Source organism: Procambarus clarkii, chromosome 45, assembly GCF_040958095.1.
Source record: "Procambarus clarkii isolate CNS0578487 chromosome 45, FALCON_Pclarkii_2.0, whole genome shotgun sequence".
Lineage (NCBI taxonomy): Eukaryota > Metazoa > Arthropoda > Malacostraca > Decapoda > Cambaridae > Procambarus > Procambarus clarkii.
In genome coordinates, this window is record NC_091194.1 from 16,963,335 (window position 1) to 16,984,182 (window position 20,848).

A 20,848-nucleotide genomic window follows, 5' to 3' on the forward strand; every position below is an offset into this window, starting at 1 on the left:
GGACCCTCCCTCACTGACCAGGACCCTCCTACACTGACCAGGACCCTCCCTCACTGACCTGGACCCTCCCACACTGACCTGGACCCTCCCACACTGACCTGGACCCTCCCACACTGACCTGGACCCTCCCACACTGACCTGGACCCTCCCACACTGACGTGGACCCTCCCACACTGACCAGGACCCTCCCTCACTGACCAGGACCCTCCCACACTGACCTGGACCCTCCCACACTGACCTGGACCCTCCCACACTGACCTGGACCCTCCCACACTGACCTGGACCCTCCCACACTGACCTGGACCCTCCCACACTGACCTGGACCCTCCCTCACTGACCAGGACCCTCCTACACTGACCAGGACCCTCCTACACTGACCAGGACCCTCCTACACTGACCAGGACCCTCCTACACTGACCTGGACCCTCCCTCACTGACCTGGACCCTCCTACACTGACCTGGACCCTCCTACCATAACCTCAAGTCAGTGACGCAGGCCGGGCTCGTAAACACGGTCCAGGCGCTCCATATACCAGTCCCTCTTCCCCCCCCCCTCTCTTCCACTGAAGCATGAGTCACTTGTCTATGTTGGGACTTGTCTATGTTGGGACGTGTCCATGTTGGGACGTGTCCATGTTGGGACGTGTCCATGTTGGGACGTGTCCATGTTGGGACGTGTCCATGTTGGGACGTGTCCATGTTGGGACGTGTCCATGTTGGGACGTGTCCATGTTGGGACGTGTCCATGTTGGGACGCGTCCATGTGGGGACGCGTCCATGTTGGGACGCGGCCATGTTGGGACTGGCTGAGGATGGGTTGGGGTCGGCGCAGCTTGGACGAGCACAGGCTGAGGATGGGTTGGGGTCGGGCGCAGCTTGGACGACCACCGGCTGAGGATGGGTTGGGGTCGGGCGCAGCTTGGACGAGCACCGGCTGAGGATGGGTTGGGGTCGGGCGCAGCTTGGACGACCACCGGCTGAGGATGGGTTGGGGTCGGGCGCAGCTTGGACGAGCACCGGCTGAGGATGGGTTGGGGTCGGGCGCAGCTTGGACGACCACCGGCTGAGGATGGGTTGGGGTCGGGCGCAGCTTGGACGACCACCGGCTGAGGATGGGTTGGGGTCGGGCGCAGCTTGGACGACCACCGGCTGAGGATGGGTTGGGGTCGGGCGCAGCTTGGACGAGCACCGGCTGAGGATGGGTTGGGGTCGGGCGCAGCTTGGACGAGCACCGGCTGAGGATGGGTTGGGGTCGGGCGCAGCTTGGACGACCACCGGCTGAGGATGGGTTGGGGTCGGGCGCAGCTTGGACGACCACCGGCTGAGGATGGGTTGGGGTCGGGCGCAGCTTGGACGACCACCGGCTGAGGATGGGTTGGGGTCGGGCGCAGCTTGGACGACCACCGGCTGAGGATGGGTTGGGGTCGGGCGCAGCTTGGACGACCACCGGCTGAGGATGGGTTGAGGTCGGGCGCAGCTTGGACGAGCACAGGCTGAGGATGGGTTGGGGTCGGGCGCAGCTTGGACGACCACCGGCTGAGGATGGGTTGGGGTCGGGCGCAGCTTGGACGAGCACCGGCTGAGGATGGGTTGGGGTCGGGCGCAGCTTGGACGACCACCGGCTGAGGATGGGTTGGGGTCGGGCGCAGCTTGGACGACCACCGGCTGAGGATGGGTTGGGGTCGGGCGCAGCTTGGACGACCACCGGCTGAGGATGGGTTGGGGTCGGGCGCAGCTTGGACGAGCACAGGCTGAGGATGGGTTGGGGTCGGGCGCAGCTTGGACGACCACCGGCTGAGGATGGGTTGGGGTCGGGCGCAGCTTGGACGAGCACCGGCTGAGGATGGGTTGGGGTCGGGCGCAGCTTGGACGACCACCGGCTGAGGATGGGTTGGGGTCGGGCGCAGCTTGGACGACCACCGGCTGAGGATGGGTTGGGGTCGGGCGCAGCTTGGACGACCACCGGCTGAGGATGGGTTGGGGTCGGGCGCAGCTTGGACGAGCACCGGCTGAGGATGGGTTGGGGTCGGGCGCAGCTTGGACGACCACCGGCTGAGGATGGGTTGGGGTCGGGCGCAGCTTGGACGACCACCGGCTGAGGATGGGTTGGGGTCGGGCGCAGCTTGGACGAGCACCGGCTGAGGATGGGTTGGGGTCGGGCGCAGCTTGGACGACCACCGGCTGAGGATGGGTTGGGGTCGGGCGCAGCTTGGACGAGCACCGGCTGAGGATGGGTTGGGGTCGGGCGCAGCTTGGACGACCACCGGCTGAGGATGGGTTGGGGTCGGGCGCAGCTTGGACGACCACCGGCTGAGGATGGGTTGGGGTCGGGCGCAGCTTGGACGACCACCGGCTGAGGATGGGTTGGGGTCGGGCGCAGCTTGGACGAGCACCGGCTGAGGATGGGTTGGGGTCGGGCGCAGCTTGGACGACCACCGGCTGAGGATGGGTTGGGGTCGGGCGCAGCTTGGACCACCACCGGCTGAGGATGGGTTGGGGTCGGGCGCAGCTTGGACGACCACCGGCTGAGGATGGGTTGGGGTCGGGCGCAGCTTGGACGACCACCGGCTGAGGATGGGTTGGGGTCGGGCGCAGCTTGGACGACCACCGGCTGAGGATGGGTTGGGGTCGGGCGCAGCTTGGACGAGCACAGGCTGAGGATGGGTTGGGGTCGGGCGCAGCTTGGACGACCACCGGCTGAGGATGGGTTGGGGTCGGGCGCAGCTTGGACGACCACCGGCTGAGGATGGGTTGGGGTCGGGCGCAGCTTGGACGACCACCGGCTGAGGATGGGTTGGGGTCGGGCGCAGCTTGGACGACCACCGGCTGAGGATGGGTTGGGGTCGGGCGCAGCTTGGACGACCACCGGCTGAGGATGGGTTGTCAGTAAACAAGGCCATTTGAACTAAGACCAGAATTCATCAAACATTTACAAGTCTACTTTCGAAACTTGTGCATCGTTCCACAGTCATGACGACTGTGTGTGTGTGTGTGTGTGTGTGTGTGTGTGTGTGTGTGTGTGTGTGTGTGTGTGTGTGTGTGTGTGTGTGTGTGTGTGTGTGTGTGTATTACCAGTTTGCGAGCCGGGAAATGCTACGAGGTCGTCCACGACCCCAAGTTGGTCATTGTTATGGACAACCACGCAGGTCATCTACTACACATCTACTACATAGTTAGAAGAAAATGTATATATGCTGGTTGGCATTGTGAATGTGTGGCCACGTCGGTGGTAGAAAAATACAAAAATAAAATAGGCTACATAGTTATGCCTGGATTTAGCGAAGCCCTCTTGACCTTCCTTTATCTTGGCGAGATAATCCGGTGGCTCAATGGGGAGAGAGAAGCGGCGCTCAGAGAATGCTGCATATTCTCAGAAATGTTCTCACATGGCAGGTCCAGACATGCCGTCAGGAGTCTCTAGGTGTTCGTGGCCTAGACTCCTATCCTCCTGGAGGCCAGGAGGACTATCACTCCTGGAGGCCAGATTCACGAAGCAGTTACGCAAGTATTTACGAACGTGTACATCTTTCCTCAATCTTTGACGGCTTAGGTTACATTCATTAAATAGTTTACAAGCATGAGAACTTCCCAATCAACTGTTGTTATTATTATAAACAGCCTCCTGGTGCTTCGGAGCTCATTAACTGTTTAATAATTGTAAACAAAGCCGCCAAATATTGAGAAAAGATGCACAGGTTCGTAAGTACTTGCGTAACTGCTTCGTGAATCTGGCCCCTGGTCCTTAAGGCGTTCGTAACAGATACTATAGGCAGGAGACGTGTAGTACTTCACACCTCTCTCCCTTAGGGTTACACCTAACCTGATAACCTCAATTTCACTATTCACTCCACAGTCTATCACTCCACAGTCTATCACTCCACAGTCTATCACTCCACAGACTGTCACTCTACAGTCTATCACTCTACAGTCTATCACTCTACAGTCTATCACTCCACAGTCTATCACTCCACAGTCTATCACTCCACAGACTATCACTCCACAGTCTATCACTCCACAGTCTATCACTCCACAGTCTATCACTCCACAGGCTGTCACTCCACAGTCTATCACTCCACAGGCTGTCACTCCACAGACTATCACTCCACAGTCTATCACTCCACAGTCTATCACTCCACAGTCTATCACTCCACAGTCTATCACTCCACAGTCTATCACTCCACAGGCTGTCACTCCACAGTCTATCACTCCACAGGCTGTCACTCCACAGACTATCACTCCACAGTCTATCACTCCACAGTCTATCACTCCACAGTCTATCACTCCACAGTCTATCACTCCACAGGCTGTCACTCCACAGGCTGTCACTCCACTGACTATCACTCCACAGACTATCACTCCACAGGCTATCACTCCACAGTCTATCACTCCACAGTCTATCACTCCACAGTCTATCACTCCACAGACTATCACTCCACAGGCTGTCACTCCACAGGCTATCACTCCACAGACTATCACTCCACAGGCTATCACTCCACAGGCTATCACTCCACAGTCTATCACTCCACAGTCTATCACTCCACAGACTATCACTCCACAGACTATCACTCCACAGACTATCACTCCACAGTCTATCACTCCACAGTCTGTCACTCCACAGACTGTCACTCCACAGTCTATCACTCCACAGACTGTCACTCCACAGGCTATCACTCCACAGGCTATCACTCCACAGTCTATCACTCCACAGTCTATCACTCCACAGACTGTCACTCCACAGGCTATCACTCCACAGGCTATCACTCCACAGGCTATCACTCCACAGTCTATCACTCCACAGTCTATCACTCCACAGTCTATCACTCCACAGGCTATCACTCCACAGGCTATCACTCCACAGGCTATCACTCCACAGGCTATCACTCCACAGGCTATCACTCCACAGTCTATCACTCCACAGTCTATCACTCCACAGTCTATCACTCCACAGTCTGTCACTCCACAGTCTGTCACTCCACAGTCTGTCACTCCACAGTCTGTCACTCCACAGTCTGTCACTCCACAGTCTGTCACTCCACAGTCTATCACTCCACAGTCTATCACTCCACAGGCTATCACTCCACAGTCTGTCACTCCACAGTCTATCACTCCACAGTCTATCACTCCACAGGCTATCACTCCACAGTCTATCACTCCACAGGCTATCACTCCACAGGCTATCACTCCACAGGCTATCACTCCACAGGCTATCACTCCACAGTCTATCACTCCACAGTCTATCACTCCACAGTCTGTCACTCCACAGTCTGTCACTCCACAGTCTGTCACTCCACAGTCTGTCACTCCACAGTCTGTCACTCCACAGGCTGTCACTCCACAGGCTATCACTCCACAGTCTATCACTCCACAGTCTATCACTCCACAGTCTATCACTCCACAGTCTATCACTCCACAGACTGTCACTCCACAGTCTGTCACTCCACAGTCTGTCACTCCACAGTCTGTCACTCCACAGGCTGTCACTCCACAGGCTGTCACTCCACAGGCTATCACTCCACAGTCTATCACTCCACAGTCTATCACTCCACAGTCTATCACTCCACAGTCTATCACTCCACAGACTGTCACTCCACAGGCTATCACTCCACAGACTGTCACTCCACAGTCTATCACGCCACAGTCTATCACTCCACAGTCTATCACTCCACAGTCTATCACTCTACAGTCTATAAAACCAGAAAAGTTTTAATAATTATATTACCAATAATATCTAACCTAACCCTCCTAGGCCTAATACACGCTATCTGAGGCCTAATATAGTAGATATATGTACTATACTAGGCCTAGGGAGATTTAAGTTTGGTATTTAGCTTATGTTCTCCGGAGTCTATACAAAGAGGCTTAACTGGGGCTCCATTACTGCATATTGGTACGATCGACTACATAGTTACAATAGGTACTATATCACATCAGGTAGATAGGCTGGTCTTTGAGGTTACGCCGCGATTCAACAAACTGTTTGCGAACGCCGAGCGTTGGAAGAACGCCCCCTTCACGCTAGGACCACGTCGGGAGCACCCGTAGCTTCTGGTAGCAGCCCGTCCTCTCCTAACCTACCAGAGGACCCAAAACAGAAAACGGGCAGTATGTCACGTGGCCGAGCCGCTTCCATTTTCTACTAGGAGCATTTTTGGCCTTATGTAACGCATACGTGCGAAAAGCGACGTTCTTTGTTAGAGGACAAGTGGGCCAGTACACCCTACACGAACTACGGGGAAGGGAAAGCTCTCAGCCTGCTAACAGGAGTCAACAGGAGTCTGTTGCTGTACCCTCTGGTATATACAAATCAAAATATCGGACCTGGAAATATATCTGTTGGCAAGTCCTGGACCCTCGGGGAGCCGGTCGGCCGAGCGGACAGCACGCTGGACTTGTGATCCTGTGGTCCCAGGTTCGATCCCGGGCGCCGGCGAGAAACAATGGGCAGAGTTTCTTTCACCCTATCCCCCTGTTACCTAGCAGTAAAATAGGTACCTGGGTGTTAGTCAGCTGTCACGGGCTGCTTCCTGGGGGTGGAGGCCTAGTCGAAGACCGGGCCGCGGGGACACTAAAGCCCCGAAATCATCTCAAGATTGTAAACAAAGCTATATATGCCCTCGTGACAGCTATATATGCTCTGTCTCTCTCTCACACGTAACAAACACGTATTTTATGAAAAAAAAAAAGCATATTATCCTAGCAAGATATTACGGTCGTAAATATTACGTAAACAAACCCCTGTTGAACTCACAATATGAGAGCAGCTAATGAGTGCTCACTGTGTGCTCACTGTGTGCTCACTCTGGCGGCACACGGAGCACCCTACCTCGGTCTAATGCTAATTATATATCCTCAGTCTGTCTCTAATTAGTATTAAATATATATAATTTTGTAACAAAAAATATCACTGCATGAAATTTGAATAACTATTAAATAAAAATTGCCGTGCATGATAACTTAGGATAACCAATGCCCGGTTATTAAGAAAATTTGTTTATATAAATATTGTTTACTGCTCTGCGTATGCGGAAAATCCAGAGAGAAATAGGAAAGGGAACGTTGAACGTTTATCCTGGAAACGTTCAACACTTCCTTGCCCATTTATCTCTGTGTTGTTGTTTTAGATTTAGCTACCCAGAACGAAATGCCCATGTAGCACGGGCTATGGTGAGCCCGTAAATTTTTGTGGGTTTTCCACAATATATATATATATATATATATATATATATATATATATATATATATATATATATATATATATATATATATATATATATATATGTGTGTGTGTATATCACGAAAATAAACACGTGATTAAGAATGTGACAATGTCAGACCACGAAGGAAAAATGAAACAGGAAATTTCCTTAAGTACTTTCGTATATTAAATACATCTTGGACCTTCTGAAGATGTATTTAATATACGAAAGTACTTAAGGAAATTTCCTGTTTCATTTTTCCTTCGTGGTCTGACATTGTCATATATATATATGTCGTACCTAATAGCCAGAACGCACTTCTCAGCCTACTATGCAAGGCCCGATTTGCCTAATAAGCCAAGTTTTCATGAATTAATGTTTTTTAGACTACCTAACCTACCTAACCTAACCTACCTTTTTCGGCAACCTAACCCAACCTAACCTATGAAGATAGGTTAGGTTAGGTAGGTTAGGTTAGGTAGGGTTGGTTAGGTTCGGTCATATATCTAAGTTAATTTTAACTACAATAAAAAAAAATTGACCTCATACATAATGAAATGGGTAGCTTTATCATTTCATAAGAAAAAAATTAGAAAAAATATATTAATTCAGGAAAACTTGGCTTATTAGGCAAATCGGGCCTTGAATAGTAGGCCAAAAAGTGAGTTCTGGCTACTAGGTACGACATTATATATATATATATATATATATATATATATATATATATATATATATATATATATATATAAAGCCGAATTTTCTTGAAATATTGCATTTTTCCAAAACTTTCTCTTATTGGAATGAAGCTTTTCGTTGCTTTATATTTTATTGAGATTTGTATATACTTGAGTCAAACGTAATATAGTAATGTGAGCAAATGTGACTAATATAGAAATCTAACCTATCTCAATAATTACTGTTGCCAACATGATACATTAATATTGTTAGGAATGAGGCAATTTGGAAAGAAGTATTTGAAAACGACAATCTCTTTGCCTGCGATTGTGGCTAATAGCTCGATCCTGCGGGGTGTAAATTATAAAACAAACACACACACACACACACACACACACACACACACACACACACACACACACACACACACAGTGTGTAAAGTGATGTAGTGGAGGCAGACTCCATACACACTTTCAAGTGTAGATATGATAGAGCCTAATAGGCTGAGGAATATGTAAACCAGTTGTTTCACAGTTGTGAGGCGCGGGACCAAAGAGCCGAAGTTCAACCCTCGCAAACACAACTAGGTGACTACAACTAGGTGAGTTCACACACACACAAACACTTTTTTACATATTTGGTGTAAAGTACGGTCCAGAGAATGCCTTATATAAGAACACAGGAAGCCGTAACACCATTGGCCTCCTACACGGAAGCGGGTGTTGTCTGAGGTGCTCCATATGCTCACACACACACACGGAGCACCGTCTTTCCACCTCCTCCAGCAACACGTTTAACAAAGGCCAACAGTGACATATAAAGGTGCTCAACAGGTAGATTTCCACAACCAATAATTTAGTGTGTATACACCAGTGGCCTGAGTGAGAGCCATGTTTAGACGACGTCTGCTGACTCACCTGTGGAGAAGATGGCTCCTGTAGAGAGTATACAGTTCACAGCTACACCCAGGAACACATCATGTGTCGTTGAGAATGTGTCGTGGTGTGTGGTACACTCCACTCTACTGCCGGAAGTAGAGTACGTAGCTTCCAAGCTCTCTCCCCCATGGACACATACACACTACCAGGACGCCCCTGTACTCCAGCCCTCTTGGGGTTCCCTGGCAACGAGGGGAAGGGAGGGGAGAGGGGGCGCAGGTCTCCCTCGGAACGCTTGACCCCAAGCTGTGTGATGATGACGAGGGATGAGGGCAGGAGAACACAGGCAAGCGGGCGCTCAGCGGACACCTCCACCACACACTACCTTAAGGGTGTGTGTGTAGGAGATTGGGGGTGGTAGGGAGGGAGGGAGGGAGGGAGGGAGGTAGGGAAACATGAAAGAGAGAGTGAGGTATGGAGGAGAGCTGGAGGGAAAAGAGCACCCCGGTACCGCTTGCTGGCGGGGTACACATCCACCTTACCCGATACCTGCCTTCCGAACTTTAATCAGAATAGAGTTTGCACTTGAGGTTGGTGGCGGGACCTGGCGCCACCTTCCTACTCTGACGAGTGAGGTGCCAGTGTGGCCAAATTGGGCGTCTTGTTGCTCCTGTCGTCTACACGCAACAAGTTAACTACCGGACACCAACCACAGGCTGGCCGATTGAATCAGTCGGATATCTTCAAGGATAAACATTGTGTGCTATATTTCCGGGAGTTTAAGATGGCAAGATCGCTCAGAGATAAGCCATCTATTAATAGTCAAATATAAACTGAAGGCGGGAACGTTGAAATTCACCTTAGCGGCCCGGTATGGAAATAATCATCTGGCAACATTAGTTCAGAAGATCGCGCACGATACTCTTAGCAATGGTGACGTAAGCTCTCAGGAAAGAAAATTGTCAACAACGCGCTCAGTAATCACTGAAAATTGAGTTAAATTCCCCTTTAATAACACTGTAATGAAAAATAAAGATATAATACAACGCCATAGATCAGATTAGAGCCATCGGGCTTCTGGCAGCCTTGAACGTCTAAAATCGATTTATTATCGTGCGCAGTCGCCACATCCCCCAGTCTGGCGTGCGAGACTCGGGCCCACTGTAGCCTGCGACCCTTGTGTAAACAACGCCCACTCTGGATAACGATGCTAAACTCTGGGAATGCTCATTTGAAGGTCACATTTTTCAAAAGCATACGCTAGCAGGGGTCCGGAAGACGGTGTTGAGTCTTTTTGAAACGGGCTACAAACCTGTTTAAAAAATAACTGTCACGGGAGGGCGATGCTCATTTTTCTTCAAGAGTTCCCTTAATACTTGTTTACTCCCTTATGTATGGGGGGGGGATATAGGGGGAGGTGAAAATGTTAGGGAGAGAGAGAGGAAGTGATTTCAAAGATGTGTCACACTCTTTAAGTCCCTAACGATCGTCATGCTGTAATTTAAACATTGGAATTAGCCGTTACATGAAAGAGAGACCGTTGTTCATTTGCTGACCTTATAATCGCCCTAACTACATAATCACTAGGCTTGGGAGACTGGGATAGACAAGAGAAAGGGGGGATGCAGGTAATTATAGCTGATCAATACACCTGGTGGCCTTAGATGTATATGAAGTAATACTTCCCTATATTAAGGTGAGACCACCCAGGTAACCCATGCTCCTGTATAGTTCTCTCCCATGCATTTCTTTACAGCCTCCTCCCACGTTTCTCAGTAGGCCTCCTCCCACGCCCTTCTCTACTCCCATCCCAGAAATGGTCTCTCGTGTATAACATCCCCAACATCAAGATGTACTCAAAATCATAGCGGCTCGCAAAATTGACGTGATGAGCCGTTTTCTATTGGTGGGTCATCGGTTAGGTTAGGTTAGGTTCGGGGAATTTAGTATATCATTTTAGTGACTTTGTGAACGCTGGAGAAGTACGGGCTTCCTCCTGCTCGCATCTCCGTAAATCGCTCTCCTTGACCACGCCCACCCACGCCCGCCCACGCCCACACACTCCCGCCCACGCCCACACACTCACGCCCACGCCCACACACTCACGCCCACACACTCCCGCCCACGCCCACACACTCCCGCCCACGCCCACACACTCCCGCCCACGCCCACACACTCGCCCACACACTCGCCCGCCCACGCCCACACACCCGCCCACGCACACACACCCGCCCACGCACACACACCCGCCCACGCACACACACCTGCCCACGCACACACACCTGCCTACGCACACACACCCGCCTACACCTGTTACACATCCTTTTCTCCTTGAACTGGTCTTTGAAGACGAAGACCTTGACCCAGCGGCCATTGACTCGAAGCTACTCCTCATATTTCATGCCCCTCACCATGCACTTGTACCTGGGTATGTGCAAGATCTAATATTGTCAGAGCAGCATGTGCCCTTGCCCATGTTGTGTGGGGCTCTCGACTGCTTCCCCAAGTGTCTAGCGCCACTAATTCCTCCCCTGGTGTGTGTGTGTGTTCTTTATCACAGGATTCCTTAATGTTCCAGTCAATTTTCCCGGTGATTGAAATCGCCAAGCAGTAAGATTTTAACTCTCACTTCAAGTGCTACCGGTTTAAGTGCTACTGGTTTACGTAGCATGTATAGCTACTTCCTCCTCTCTTTCTGTGTGTCTGTATTTTCCAAGCGAATGCGAACATACCTTTGATATCGATATTGATACTTCGATATCCTAATCTTTAACCTTCGCCTCCAAAATTGACATAATCTCCAAATCCTTAAGTTAGTTTCGAATATATGACCTAATTTTCCATCACATTAGGCAGCCTCCCCCCCCCCCCTCGAATGGGGGATACTGCACTCAGTTAACCATCCAATCCTCATAGAACTTTCCCAATCTCATCCTGGTCATATTGACGAATCCGACTTGTGATGCTTCAGAAACAGTACAAGTATTTGATGGTATTTATAATATATATCCAGGTACTCGGCCCTGCAATGGGTATTTTCTTCAGGACCAGTTGAGGTAATTAACAAGCGAATGTTGCAAAGAATGTTGACATAGGTCACTAGGGAATGTTGCAAAGAATGTTGACATAGGTCACTAGGGAATGTTGCAAAGAATGTTGACATAGGTCACTAGGGAATGTTGCAAAGAATGTTGACATAGGTCACTAGGGAATGTTGCAAAGAATGTTGACATAGGTCACTAGGGAATGTTGCAAAGAATGTTGACATAGGTCACTAGGGAATGTTGACATAGGTCACGAGGGAATGTTGCAAAGAGAATGTTGACATAGGTCACTAGGGAATGTTGCAGAGGATGTTGACATAGGTCACTAGGGAATGTTGCAAAGAATGTTGACATAGGTCACTAGGGAATGTTGACATAGGTCACGAGGGAATGTTGCAAAGAGAATGTTGACATAGGTCACTAGGGAATGTTGCAAAGAGAATGTTGACTTAGGTCACTAGAGAATGTTGACATAGGTCACTAGAGAATGTTGACATAGGTCACGAGGGAATGTTGACATAGGTCACGAGGGAATGTTGACATAGGTCACGAGGGAATGTTGACATAGGTCACGAGGGAATGTTGACATAGGTCACGAGGGAATGTTGACATAGGTCACGAGGGAATGTTGACATAGGTCACGAGGGAATGTTGCAGAGAATGTTGACATAGGTCACGAGGGAATGTTGACATAGGTCACGAGGGAATGTTGACATAGGTCACTAGGGAATGTTGCAGAGAAAATGTTGACATAGGTCACTAGGGAATGTTGCAGAGAAAATGTTGACATAGGTCACTAGGGAATGTTGCAGAGAAAATGTTGACATAGGTCACTAGGGAATGTTGACATAGGTCACTAGGGAATGTTGACATAGGTCACTAGGGAATGTTGACATAGGTCACTAGGGAATGTTGACATAGGTCACTAGGGAATGTTGACATAGGTCACTAGGGAATGTTGACATAGGTCACGAGGGAATGTTGACATAGGTCACTAGGGAATGTTGACATAGGTCACTAGGGAATGTTGACATAGGTCACTAGGGAATGTTGCAGAGAATGTTGACATAGGTCACTAGAGAATGTTGACATAGGTCACTAGGGAATGTTGCAGAGAATGTTGACATAGGTCACTAGGGAATGTTGCAGAGAATGTTGACATAGGTCACTAGGGAATGTTGACATAGGTCACTAGGGAATGTTGACATAGGTCACTAGGGAATGTTGCACAGAATGTTGACATAGGTCACTAGGGATCATCATTCATAATGATATACTGCCGGGAATCTTAGCGAAGTATCCAAAGTTTGCTGACTGTAGATGCGCCTGCACGTGACTGTAGATGCGCCTGCACGTGACTGTAGATGCGCCTGCACGTGACTGTAGATGCGCCTGCACGTGACTGTAGATGCGCCTGCACGTGACTGTAGATGCGCCTGCACGTGACTGTAGATGCGCCTGCACGTGACTGTAGATGCGCCTGCACGTGACTGTAGATGCGCCTGCACGTGACTGTAGATGCGCCTGCACGTGACTGTAGATACAGCCTGCACGGGACTGTGGGCGCTGCCTGCACGAGACTGTGGGCGCTGCCTGCACGAGACTGTGGGCGCTGCCTGCACGAGACTGTGGGCGCTGCCTGCACGAGACTGTGGGCGCTGCCTGCACGAGACTGTGGGCGCTGCCTGCACGAGACTGTGGGCGCTGCCTGCACGAGACTGTGGGCGCTGCCTGCACGAGACTGTGGGCGCTGCCTGCACGAGACTGTGGGCGCTGCCTGCACGAGACTGTGGGCGCTGCCTGCACGAGACTGTGGGCGCTGCCTGCACGAGACTGTGGGCGCTGCCTGCACGAGACTGTGGGCGCTGCCTGCACGAGACTGTGGGAGCAGCCTGCAGGAGACTGGGCGCTGCCTGCAGGAGACTGTGGGAGCAGCCTGCACGAGACTGTGGGAGCAGCCTGCACGTGACTGTGGGCGCTGCCTGCACGAGACTGTGGGAGCAGCCTGCACGTGACTGTGGGAGCAGCCTGCACGAGACTGTGGGCGCTGCCTGCAGGAGACTGGGCGCTGCCTGCAGGAGACTGGGCGCTGCCTGCACGGGACTGTGGGAGCAGCCTGCACGGGACTGTGGGAGCAGCCTGCACGGGACTGTGGGCGCAGCCTGCACGAGACTGTGGGAGCAGCCTGCACGTGACTGTGGGAGCAGCCTGCACGTGACTGTGGGAGCAGCCTGCACGTGACTGTGGGAGCAGCCTGCACGGGACTGTGGGAGCAGCCTGCACGTGACTGTGGGAGCAGCCTGCACGTGACTGTGGGAGCAGCCTGCACGGGACTGTGGGAGCAGCCTGCACGGGACTGTGGGAGCAGCCTGCACGGGACTGTGGGAGCAGCCTGCACGGGACTGTGGGAGCAGCCTGCACGGGACTGTGGGAGCAGCCTGCACGGGACTGTGGGAGCAGCCTGCACGGGACTGTGGGAGCAGCCTGCACGGGACTGTGGGCGCAGCCTGCACGGGACTGTGGGAGCAGCCTGCACGGGACTGTGGGCGCAGCCTGCACGGGACTGTGGGAGCAGCCTGCACGTGACTGTGGGCGCAGCCTGCACGTGACTGTGGGCGCAGCCTGCACGGGACTGTGGGAGCAGCCTGCACGGGACTGTGGGCGCAGCCTGCACGGGACTGTGGGCGCAGCCTGCACGAGACTGTGGGAGCAGCCTGCACGTGACTGTGGGAGCAGCCTGCACGTGACTGTGGGAGCAGCCTGCACGTGACTGTGGGAGCAGCCTGCACGGGACTGTGGGAGCAGCCTGCACGTGACTGTGGGAGCAGCCTGCACGGGACTGTGGGAGCAGCCTGCACGTGACTGTGGGAGCAGCCTGCACGGGACTGTGGGCGCAGCCTGCACGAGACTGTGGGCGCAGCCTGCACGAGACTGTGGGCGCAGCCTGCACGAGACTAAAGTTGTCAGTCCCTGAGCCCATTATGTGTATCTGTAACCCTTTCCACGTGTGCAGCCACACGTGGTCTGCACGTGTGCCTGCACGTGTGGCTTAGCCTCTAGGCCCGGCGGAACTGCTTCTACCAACAGGAGAAGGGGCGAAGGCGGGTCTCTGGCGCCTTAAAACCAGTTGCTTCGGGCAGATGGGACTCGTTAGCCTGGGAAGGCAGCTCATCTAGGGAAAGGAAAACTTCGAATTCAAACCTCTGCTGTCTTGCGGCTAAACCCACTCATGGGAAAGACTTCGGGAGTCAACCCTGAGGAAAAATCCAGAGTCGGAGTCCCTAAAGCAGTTTGCAGCTGTTTACAGCAACATTCTGGCAACTCCTGCGACGACACTGGAGCCAAGCGTATCGGCGCCTGCCCTTCCCTTGGATCACATCGGTGGCGTGGAGAGGGTGGATCTGCTGCATGGGCAAAACAGCCGGTTCACCTTAATTACTGCCGAGGCCTGTGCCCTGGAGAGGACACTCCAGGGTCGCCTTGGCGATGGCTCAACACGGGAAGCGACAGTTACCGGTGATAAGTCTACCACTCAATTGGCGTAGAGTAAGGAACCAGGGGTTGCTTCCGTCGGTGGGAGAAATCATCTGATTTCATAGGACAGCTACCGCCTGCCTCAAGCTGGGCAGCCCCTAGCCAGTAAGGTGGTGTCCCGCCACAGTCCGCCTGCTCCACTGGGTGCGTGGGGCTTAGGCCACAATCCAATAAGCGGATCGTCAACCATGAACCAGGCAAAAGAAAACAAACACAGAGCCACCCAGCTCTCAAACTGGGCACATGTAATGTAAGGACCATGACACCGGGTCTCTCGGAAGATCTACTGGAAGTGAACGACACCCGCAAGACAGCTGTGATCAACAATGAACTGCGCAGGCTCCAGATGGACATAGTCGCCTTGCAGGAGACACGTCTGCCCGCGACTGGCAGCATACGGAAGAAGGACTTTACCTTCTTCTGGCAGGGCAAACCACCAGAAGAGGTAAGGGAAAATGGCGTTGGCTTTGCCATCAGGAACAGGTTGTTAGGGTCCATAGTACCGCCCACGGAGGGGTCTGCAAGGGTCATCAAACTTCAGCTTCATACAGCAGCAGGAATGGTCAGCCACATCAACGTCTATGCACCAACATTGACCTCCTCTACCGAAGCAAAGGGCGAGTTCTATGATGCCCTCGGCCTAACTCTCAGAGATATACCTCAACAAGAGCCAGTCTTCCTCCTGAGAGACTTTAATGCAAGAGTTGGTTCCGATCACAGCTCTTGACCTTCCTGCCTGGGCCAGTTTGGATTTGGGATGATGAATGAGAGTGGGCAGCGCCTTCTGGAGTTCTGCTGTCGTCATGATCTCTTCATCACCAATTCCTTCTTGGACACCAAGCCTCAGCACAAGGTTTCCTCGAGACACCCCAGGTCTAAGCATTGGCACCAATTCGACCTGGTGCTTATGGGGCATTGCAATCTGAGAAGCGTCAAACTGACTCGCAGCTTCCAGAGTGTAGATTGTGACACCGACCACTCTCTCGTCGATTGCAGAGTAAATTTCCAACCCCGGAAAATCCACAGAACAAAGGAGGGAAGACCACGCATTAACGTAAACAAGACCCGTGATCTTCACAAGGTGGAGGAATTCCCTGCTGCGCTGGTAAATGCCCCTCCTAGACCACCCTGCGATATCGCAAGTGAGAGGTGGTCACATCTCAGGGGCACTATTTTCAACACTGCCATGTCCACCTTCGGTAAGAGGCAGAACAAGTCAGCAGGTTGGTTCGAGGCCAGTACAGAGGAACTGTTACCCCTCGTTGAAGAAAAGAGACGAACTCTCATCCTACAAGAACCTGCTTTCAGAAAGGAACCTACAGGCCCTCTGTACTGCCCGCAGTAGAGGTCAACAAACTGCGAGGCACTGTGTTAACGATTACTGGCTTCCCGCTCAGGAATATCCCTGCAAAAACAAAACAAAAAAAAGATTACTGGCTCCGACTCTGTTCCAGCATCCAGACAGCGGCCACTGTCAGAAACATAAGAGGCATGTACGAAGGGATCAAACAGGCAACAGGCCCTACACAAAACAGGACGGCTCCTCTAAAGTCAGCCATTGGAGAGATCATTAAAGACCGTGATCAACAGATGAATCGCTGGGTGGAACATTACTCCGAACTCTACTCCAGAGAGAATTTGGTCAGCATAGAAGCCTTGGATGCAATCGAGTGGCTGCCCATCATGGAAGAACTTGACCTTGAACCGACTGTGGAAGAAGTTGAGAAAGCACTGGATTCACTTTCCTCAGGGAAGGCCCTCAGAAGGCAATGGATTCCGCCTGAAGTTCTCAAGTGCGTTCGTGGAACACTTAAAACTGAGCTTCATGAACTTCTGTGCCAGTGCTGGAGGTAGGTGATGAGAGGTGAGGCAGGTGATGAGAGGTGAGGCAGGTGATGAGAGGTGTGGCAGGTGATGAGAGGTGTGGCAGGTGATGAGAGGTGTGGCAGGTGATGAGAGGTGAGGCAGGTGATGAGAGGTGAGGCAGGTGATGAGAGGTGAGGCAGGTGATGAGAGGTGAGGCAGGTGATGAGAGGTGAGGCAGGTGATGAGAGGTGAGGCAGGTGATGAGAGGTGTGGCAGGTGATGAGAGGTGAGACAGGTGATGAGAGGTGATGCAGGTGATGAGTGGTGATGCAGGTGATGAGTGGTGATGCAGGTGATGAGAGGTGTGGCAGGTGATGAGAGGTGAGGCAGGTGATGAGAGGTGAGGCAGGTGATGAGAGGTGAGACAGGTGATGAGAGGTGTGGCAGGTGATGAGAGGTGAGGCAGGTGATGAGTGGTGAGGCAGGTGATGAGAGGTGAGGCAGGTGATGCATCACTTTCTACAAAAATAAAGGCTTTAGAAGCGATGTCAACAACTGAGTCACAGTGCGGTTTCCGAGCAGAGAGATCGACCACTGACATGGTGTTCTCCCTGAGACAGCTTCAAGAAAAGTGTAGGGAGCAGAGAATCGCCCTGCACATCGCTTTCATTGATCTTACAAAGCTCTTCGACCTCGTGAGCAGGGACGGACTCTTCAAGATCTGGGCCAAAATTGGCTACCCACCCACCCTACTCAACATGATACAATCGTTCCACGAGGACATGAAAGGAACAGTCGTGTACGACGGCTCAACTTCTGAACCATTCAACATCAAGAGTGGTGTTAAACAGGGGCGAGTTCTTGCTCCATCCCTGTTCGGCATCATCTTCGCGGTCCTCGTCAAGCATGCGTTTGGAACAACCACAGAGGGCATCTATCTCCGTACAAGATCTGATGGAAAGCTCTATCTACCCAGACTCAGAGCAAAGACGAAAGTGCAGATGTGAATCCTCAGGAAGTTCCTTTTCACCGACGACGCAGCGATCACCACACACACAGCAGAAGGCCTGCAGCAGTTACTCAATCGCTTTGTCGCAGTCTGTTCCACATTCGGCCTGACAATCAGCCTGAAGAAGACACAGGTGATGGGACAAGACGTCAATGAGTTACCCTGTGTAAACATCGCAAACTGGAAGCTGGTGGCAGTTCACGAGTTTGTGTACCTGGGCTCCATAATCTCAGACACCCTTTCCCTGGACACTGAGCTCAACAGGCGTATCGGGAAGGTCGCAACAACACTGGCCAGGCTCACAAAGCGCGTTTGGGAAAATGCCAAAGTGACAGTGAATACCAAGGCACAAGTCTACTTGGCATGTGTGGTGAGTACACTTCTCTACGGCTCGGAATCCAGGACCCTGGACTCTCGCCAGGAGAGACGGCTTAATACCTTTCACATGCGGAACCTGAGACGCATCCTTGACATCATGTGGAAAGACCAGGTCACCAACAACACAGTACTCGAGAGAACAGGAATCCCTTCAATGTTCACTCTCCTGAAGCAGAGACGCATGTGATGGCTGGGACATGTCACACGCATGGAAGATGGCCGCATACCGAAGGACCTCTTGTATGGAGAACTGGCATCAGGAAGGAGACCCACCGGAAGGCTAAAGACGCCTCCAAGCGCGACCTCAAGCATCTGAACATCGACATCAACACTTGGGAGGCAGCAGCTGCAGACAGATCTGCCTGGAGATGCAAAGTTCAGAAGGGACTCCAACAATTCGAGGGTGAACTGAAGAGGCAGGCGGAGGATAATGGACTTCAGAGGAGGTCTCGACCACTGTCAGACGCACCCGCTTCGGTGTTTATCTGCGCTCGCTGTGGTCGGGACTGTCATTCTCGGGTTGGCCTTCACAGCCACAGCAGGCGCTGTATCCAACTACACTACAACAACTAGACACAACTAGGGATGAGAGGTGAGGCGGGTGATGAGAGGTGAGGCAAGTGATGAGAGGTGAGGCAAGTGATGAGAGGTGAGATAGGTGATGAGAGGTGAGGCAGGTGATGAGTGGTGATGCAGGTGATGAGAGGTGAGGCAGGTGATGAGAGGTGAGGCAGGTGATGAGAGGTGATGCAGGTGATGAGAGGTGTGGCAGGTGATGAGAGGTGAGGCAGGTGATGAGTGGTGATGCAGGTGATGAGAGGTGTGGCAGGTGATGAGAGGTGTGGCAGGTGATGAGAGGTGAGGCAGGTGATGAGAGGTGAGGCAGGTGATGAGAGGTGTGGCAGGTGATGAGTGGTGAGGCAGGTGATGAGTGGTGAGGCAGGTGATGAGAGGTGAGGCAGGTGATGAGTGGTGAGGCAGGTGATGAGTGGTGAGGCAGGTGATGAGAGGTGAGGCAGGTGATGAGTGGTGAGGCAGGTGATGAGTGGTGAGGCAGGTGATGAGAGGTGAGGCAGGTGATGAGAGGTGAGGCGGGTGATGAGAGGTGAGGCAGGTGATGAGAGGTGAGGCGGGTGATGAGAGGTGAGGCAGGTGATGAGTGGTGAGGCAGGTGATGAGAGGTGTGGCAGGTGATGAGTGGTGAGGCAGGTGATGAGAGGTGAGGCAGGTGATGAGTGGTGAGGCAGGTGATGAGAGGTGAGGCAGGTGATGAGTGGTGAGGCAGGTGATGAGAGGTGAGGCAGGTGATGAGTGGTGAGGCAGGTGATGAGAGGTGAGGCAGGTGATGAGAGGTGAGGCGGGTGATGAGAGGTGAGGCAGGTGATGAGAGGTGAGGCGGGTGATGAGAGGTGAGGCAGGTGATGAGAGGTGAGGCAGGTGATGAGTGGTGAGGCAGGTGATGAGAGGTGTGGCAGGTGATGAGAGGTGAGGCAGGTGATGAGAGGTGAGGCAGGTGATGAGAGGTGAGGCAGGTGATGAGAGGTGAGGCAGGTGATGAGAGGTGAGGCAGGTGATGAGTGGTGTGGCAGGTGATGAGAGGTGAGGCGGGTGATGAGAGGTGAGGCGGGTGATGAGAGGTGAGGCGGGTGATGAGAGGTGAGGCGGGTGATGAGAGGTGAGGCGGGTGATGAGAGGTGAGGCGGGTGATGAGAGGTGAGGCGGGTGATGAGAGGTGAGGCGGGTGATGAGAGGTGAGGCGGGTGATGAGAGGTGAGGCGGGTGATGAGAGGTGAGGCGGGTGATGAGAGGTGAGGCGGGTGATGAGAGGTGAGGCGGGTGATGAGAGGTGAGGCGGGTGATGAGAGGTGAGGCGGGTGATGAGAGGTGAGGCGGGTGATGAGAGGTGAGGCGGGTGATGAGAGGTGAGGCGGGTGATGAGAGGTGAGGCGGGTGATGAGAGGTGAGGCAGGTGATGAGAGGTGAGGCAGGTGATGAGTGGTGAGGAAGGAGCCATGACGGAAATGGTATTTGTGTGATAATGAGGTGTGCGACGGTTGTTAGATAGGCTTAATGCCTCGCTAGTCTGAGAGAGAGAGAGAGAGAGAGAGAGAGAGAGAGAGAGAGAGAGAGAGAGAGAGAGAGACGGACAGACAGACAGAAAGGCACAGCAAGAAAATAACAGATACAACAGTCACAGGTGTCTCATCAGGTCAAATGTGACAGAGGCGGAGACAGAGACCGGATCCCCTCCAGACAGTGCCGGGGATCCCGTCAACTCTCACACAACTCATCATCAAGGTCACCTCAAATGTTTCCTCTTGAGAGTGC

The 20,848-nt window shown here is 52.6% G+C and overlaps 3 protein-coding genes across 3 annotated transcripts; 2 read left to right on the forward strand and 1 right to left on the reverse strand.

The window, feature by feature from the left end:
• Positions 1-599: 599 nt before the first annotated feature.
• On the reverse strand, positions 600-2,900 carry LOC138350295 (mediator of DNA damage checkpoint protein 1-like). Its single transcript, XM_069300908.1, has one exon. It carries the CDS (start codon positions 2,898-2,900, stop codon positions 600-602), a length of 2,301 nt encoding a protein of 766 aa, XP_069157009.1.
• A 190-nt stretch (positions 2,901-3,090) lies between these two features.
• On the forward strand, positions 3,091-5,707 carry LOC138350296 (mucin-2-like). Its single transcript, XM_069300909.1, has 3 exons — positions 3,091-3,117; positions 3,394-3,501; positions 3,854-5,707. The coding sequence occupies exons 1-3, from the start codon at positions 3,091-3,093 to the stop codon at positions 5,705-5,707; spliced, it is 1,989 nt and encodes a 662-aa protein (XP_069157010.1).
• Positions 5,708-16,087: 10,380 nt separating this feature from the next.
• LOC138350297 (craniofacial development protein 2-like) lies at positions 16,088-16,672 on the forward strand. Its single transcript, XM_069300910.1, has one exon. The coding sequence runs from the start codon at positions 16,088-16,090 to the stop codon at positions 16,670-16,672; it is 585 nt and encodes a 194-aa protein (XP_069157011.1).
• The last annotated feature ends 4,176 nt before the right edge of the window (positions 16,673-20,848 follow it).

Bases quoted from the DNA above. Each gene is read 5' to 3' on its own strand.
- LOC138350295 (XM_069300908.1), bottom strand. From the start codon at position 2,900: ATGGCCTTGTTTACTGACAACCCATCCTCAGCCGGTGGTCGTCCAAGC.
- LOC138350296 (XM_069300909.1), top strand. From the start codon at position 3,091: ATGCTACGAGGTCGTCCACGACCCCAA. The intron at 3,118-3,393 runs GTTGGTCATTGT...CTCACATGGCAG, and splicing joins GAGGTCGTCCACGACCCCAA to GTCCAGACATGCCGTCAGGA. The intron at 3,502-3,853 runs GCAAGTATTTAC...TTCACTCCACAG, and splicing joins CAGATTCACGAAGCAGTTAC to TCTATCACTCCACAGTCTAT.
- LOC138350297 (XM_069300910.1), top strand. From the start codon at position 16,088: ATGAATGAGAGTGGGCAGCGCCTTCTGGAGTTCTGCTGTCGTCATGAT.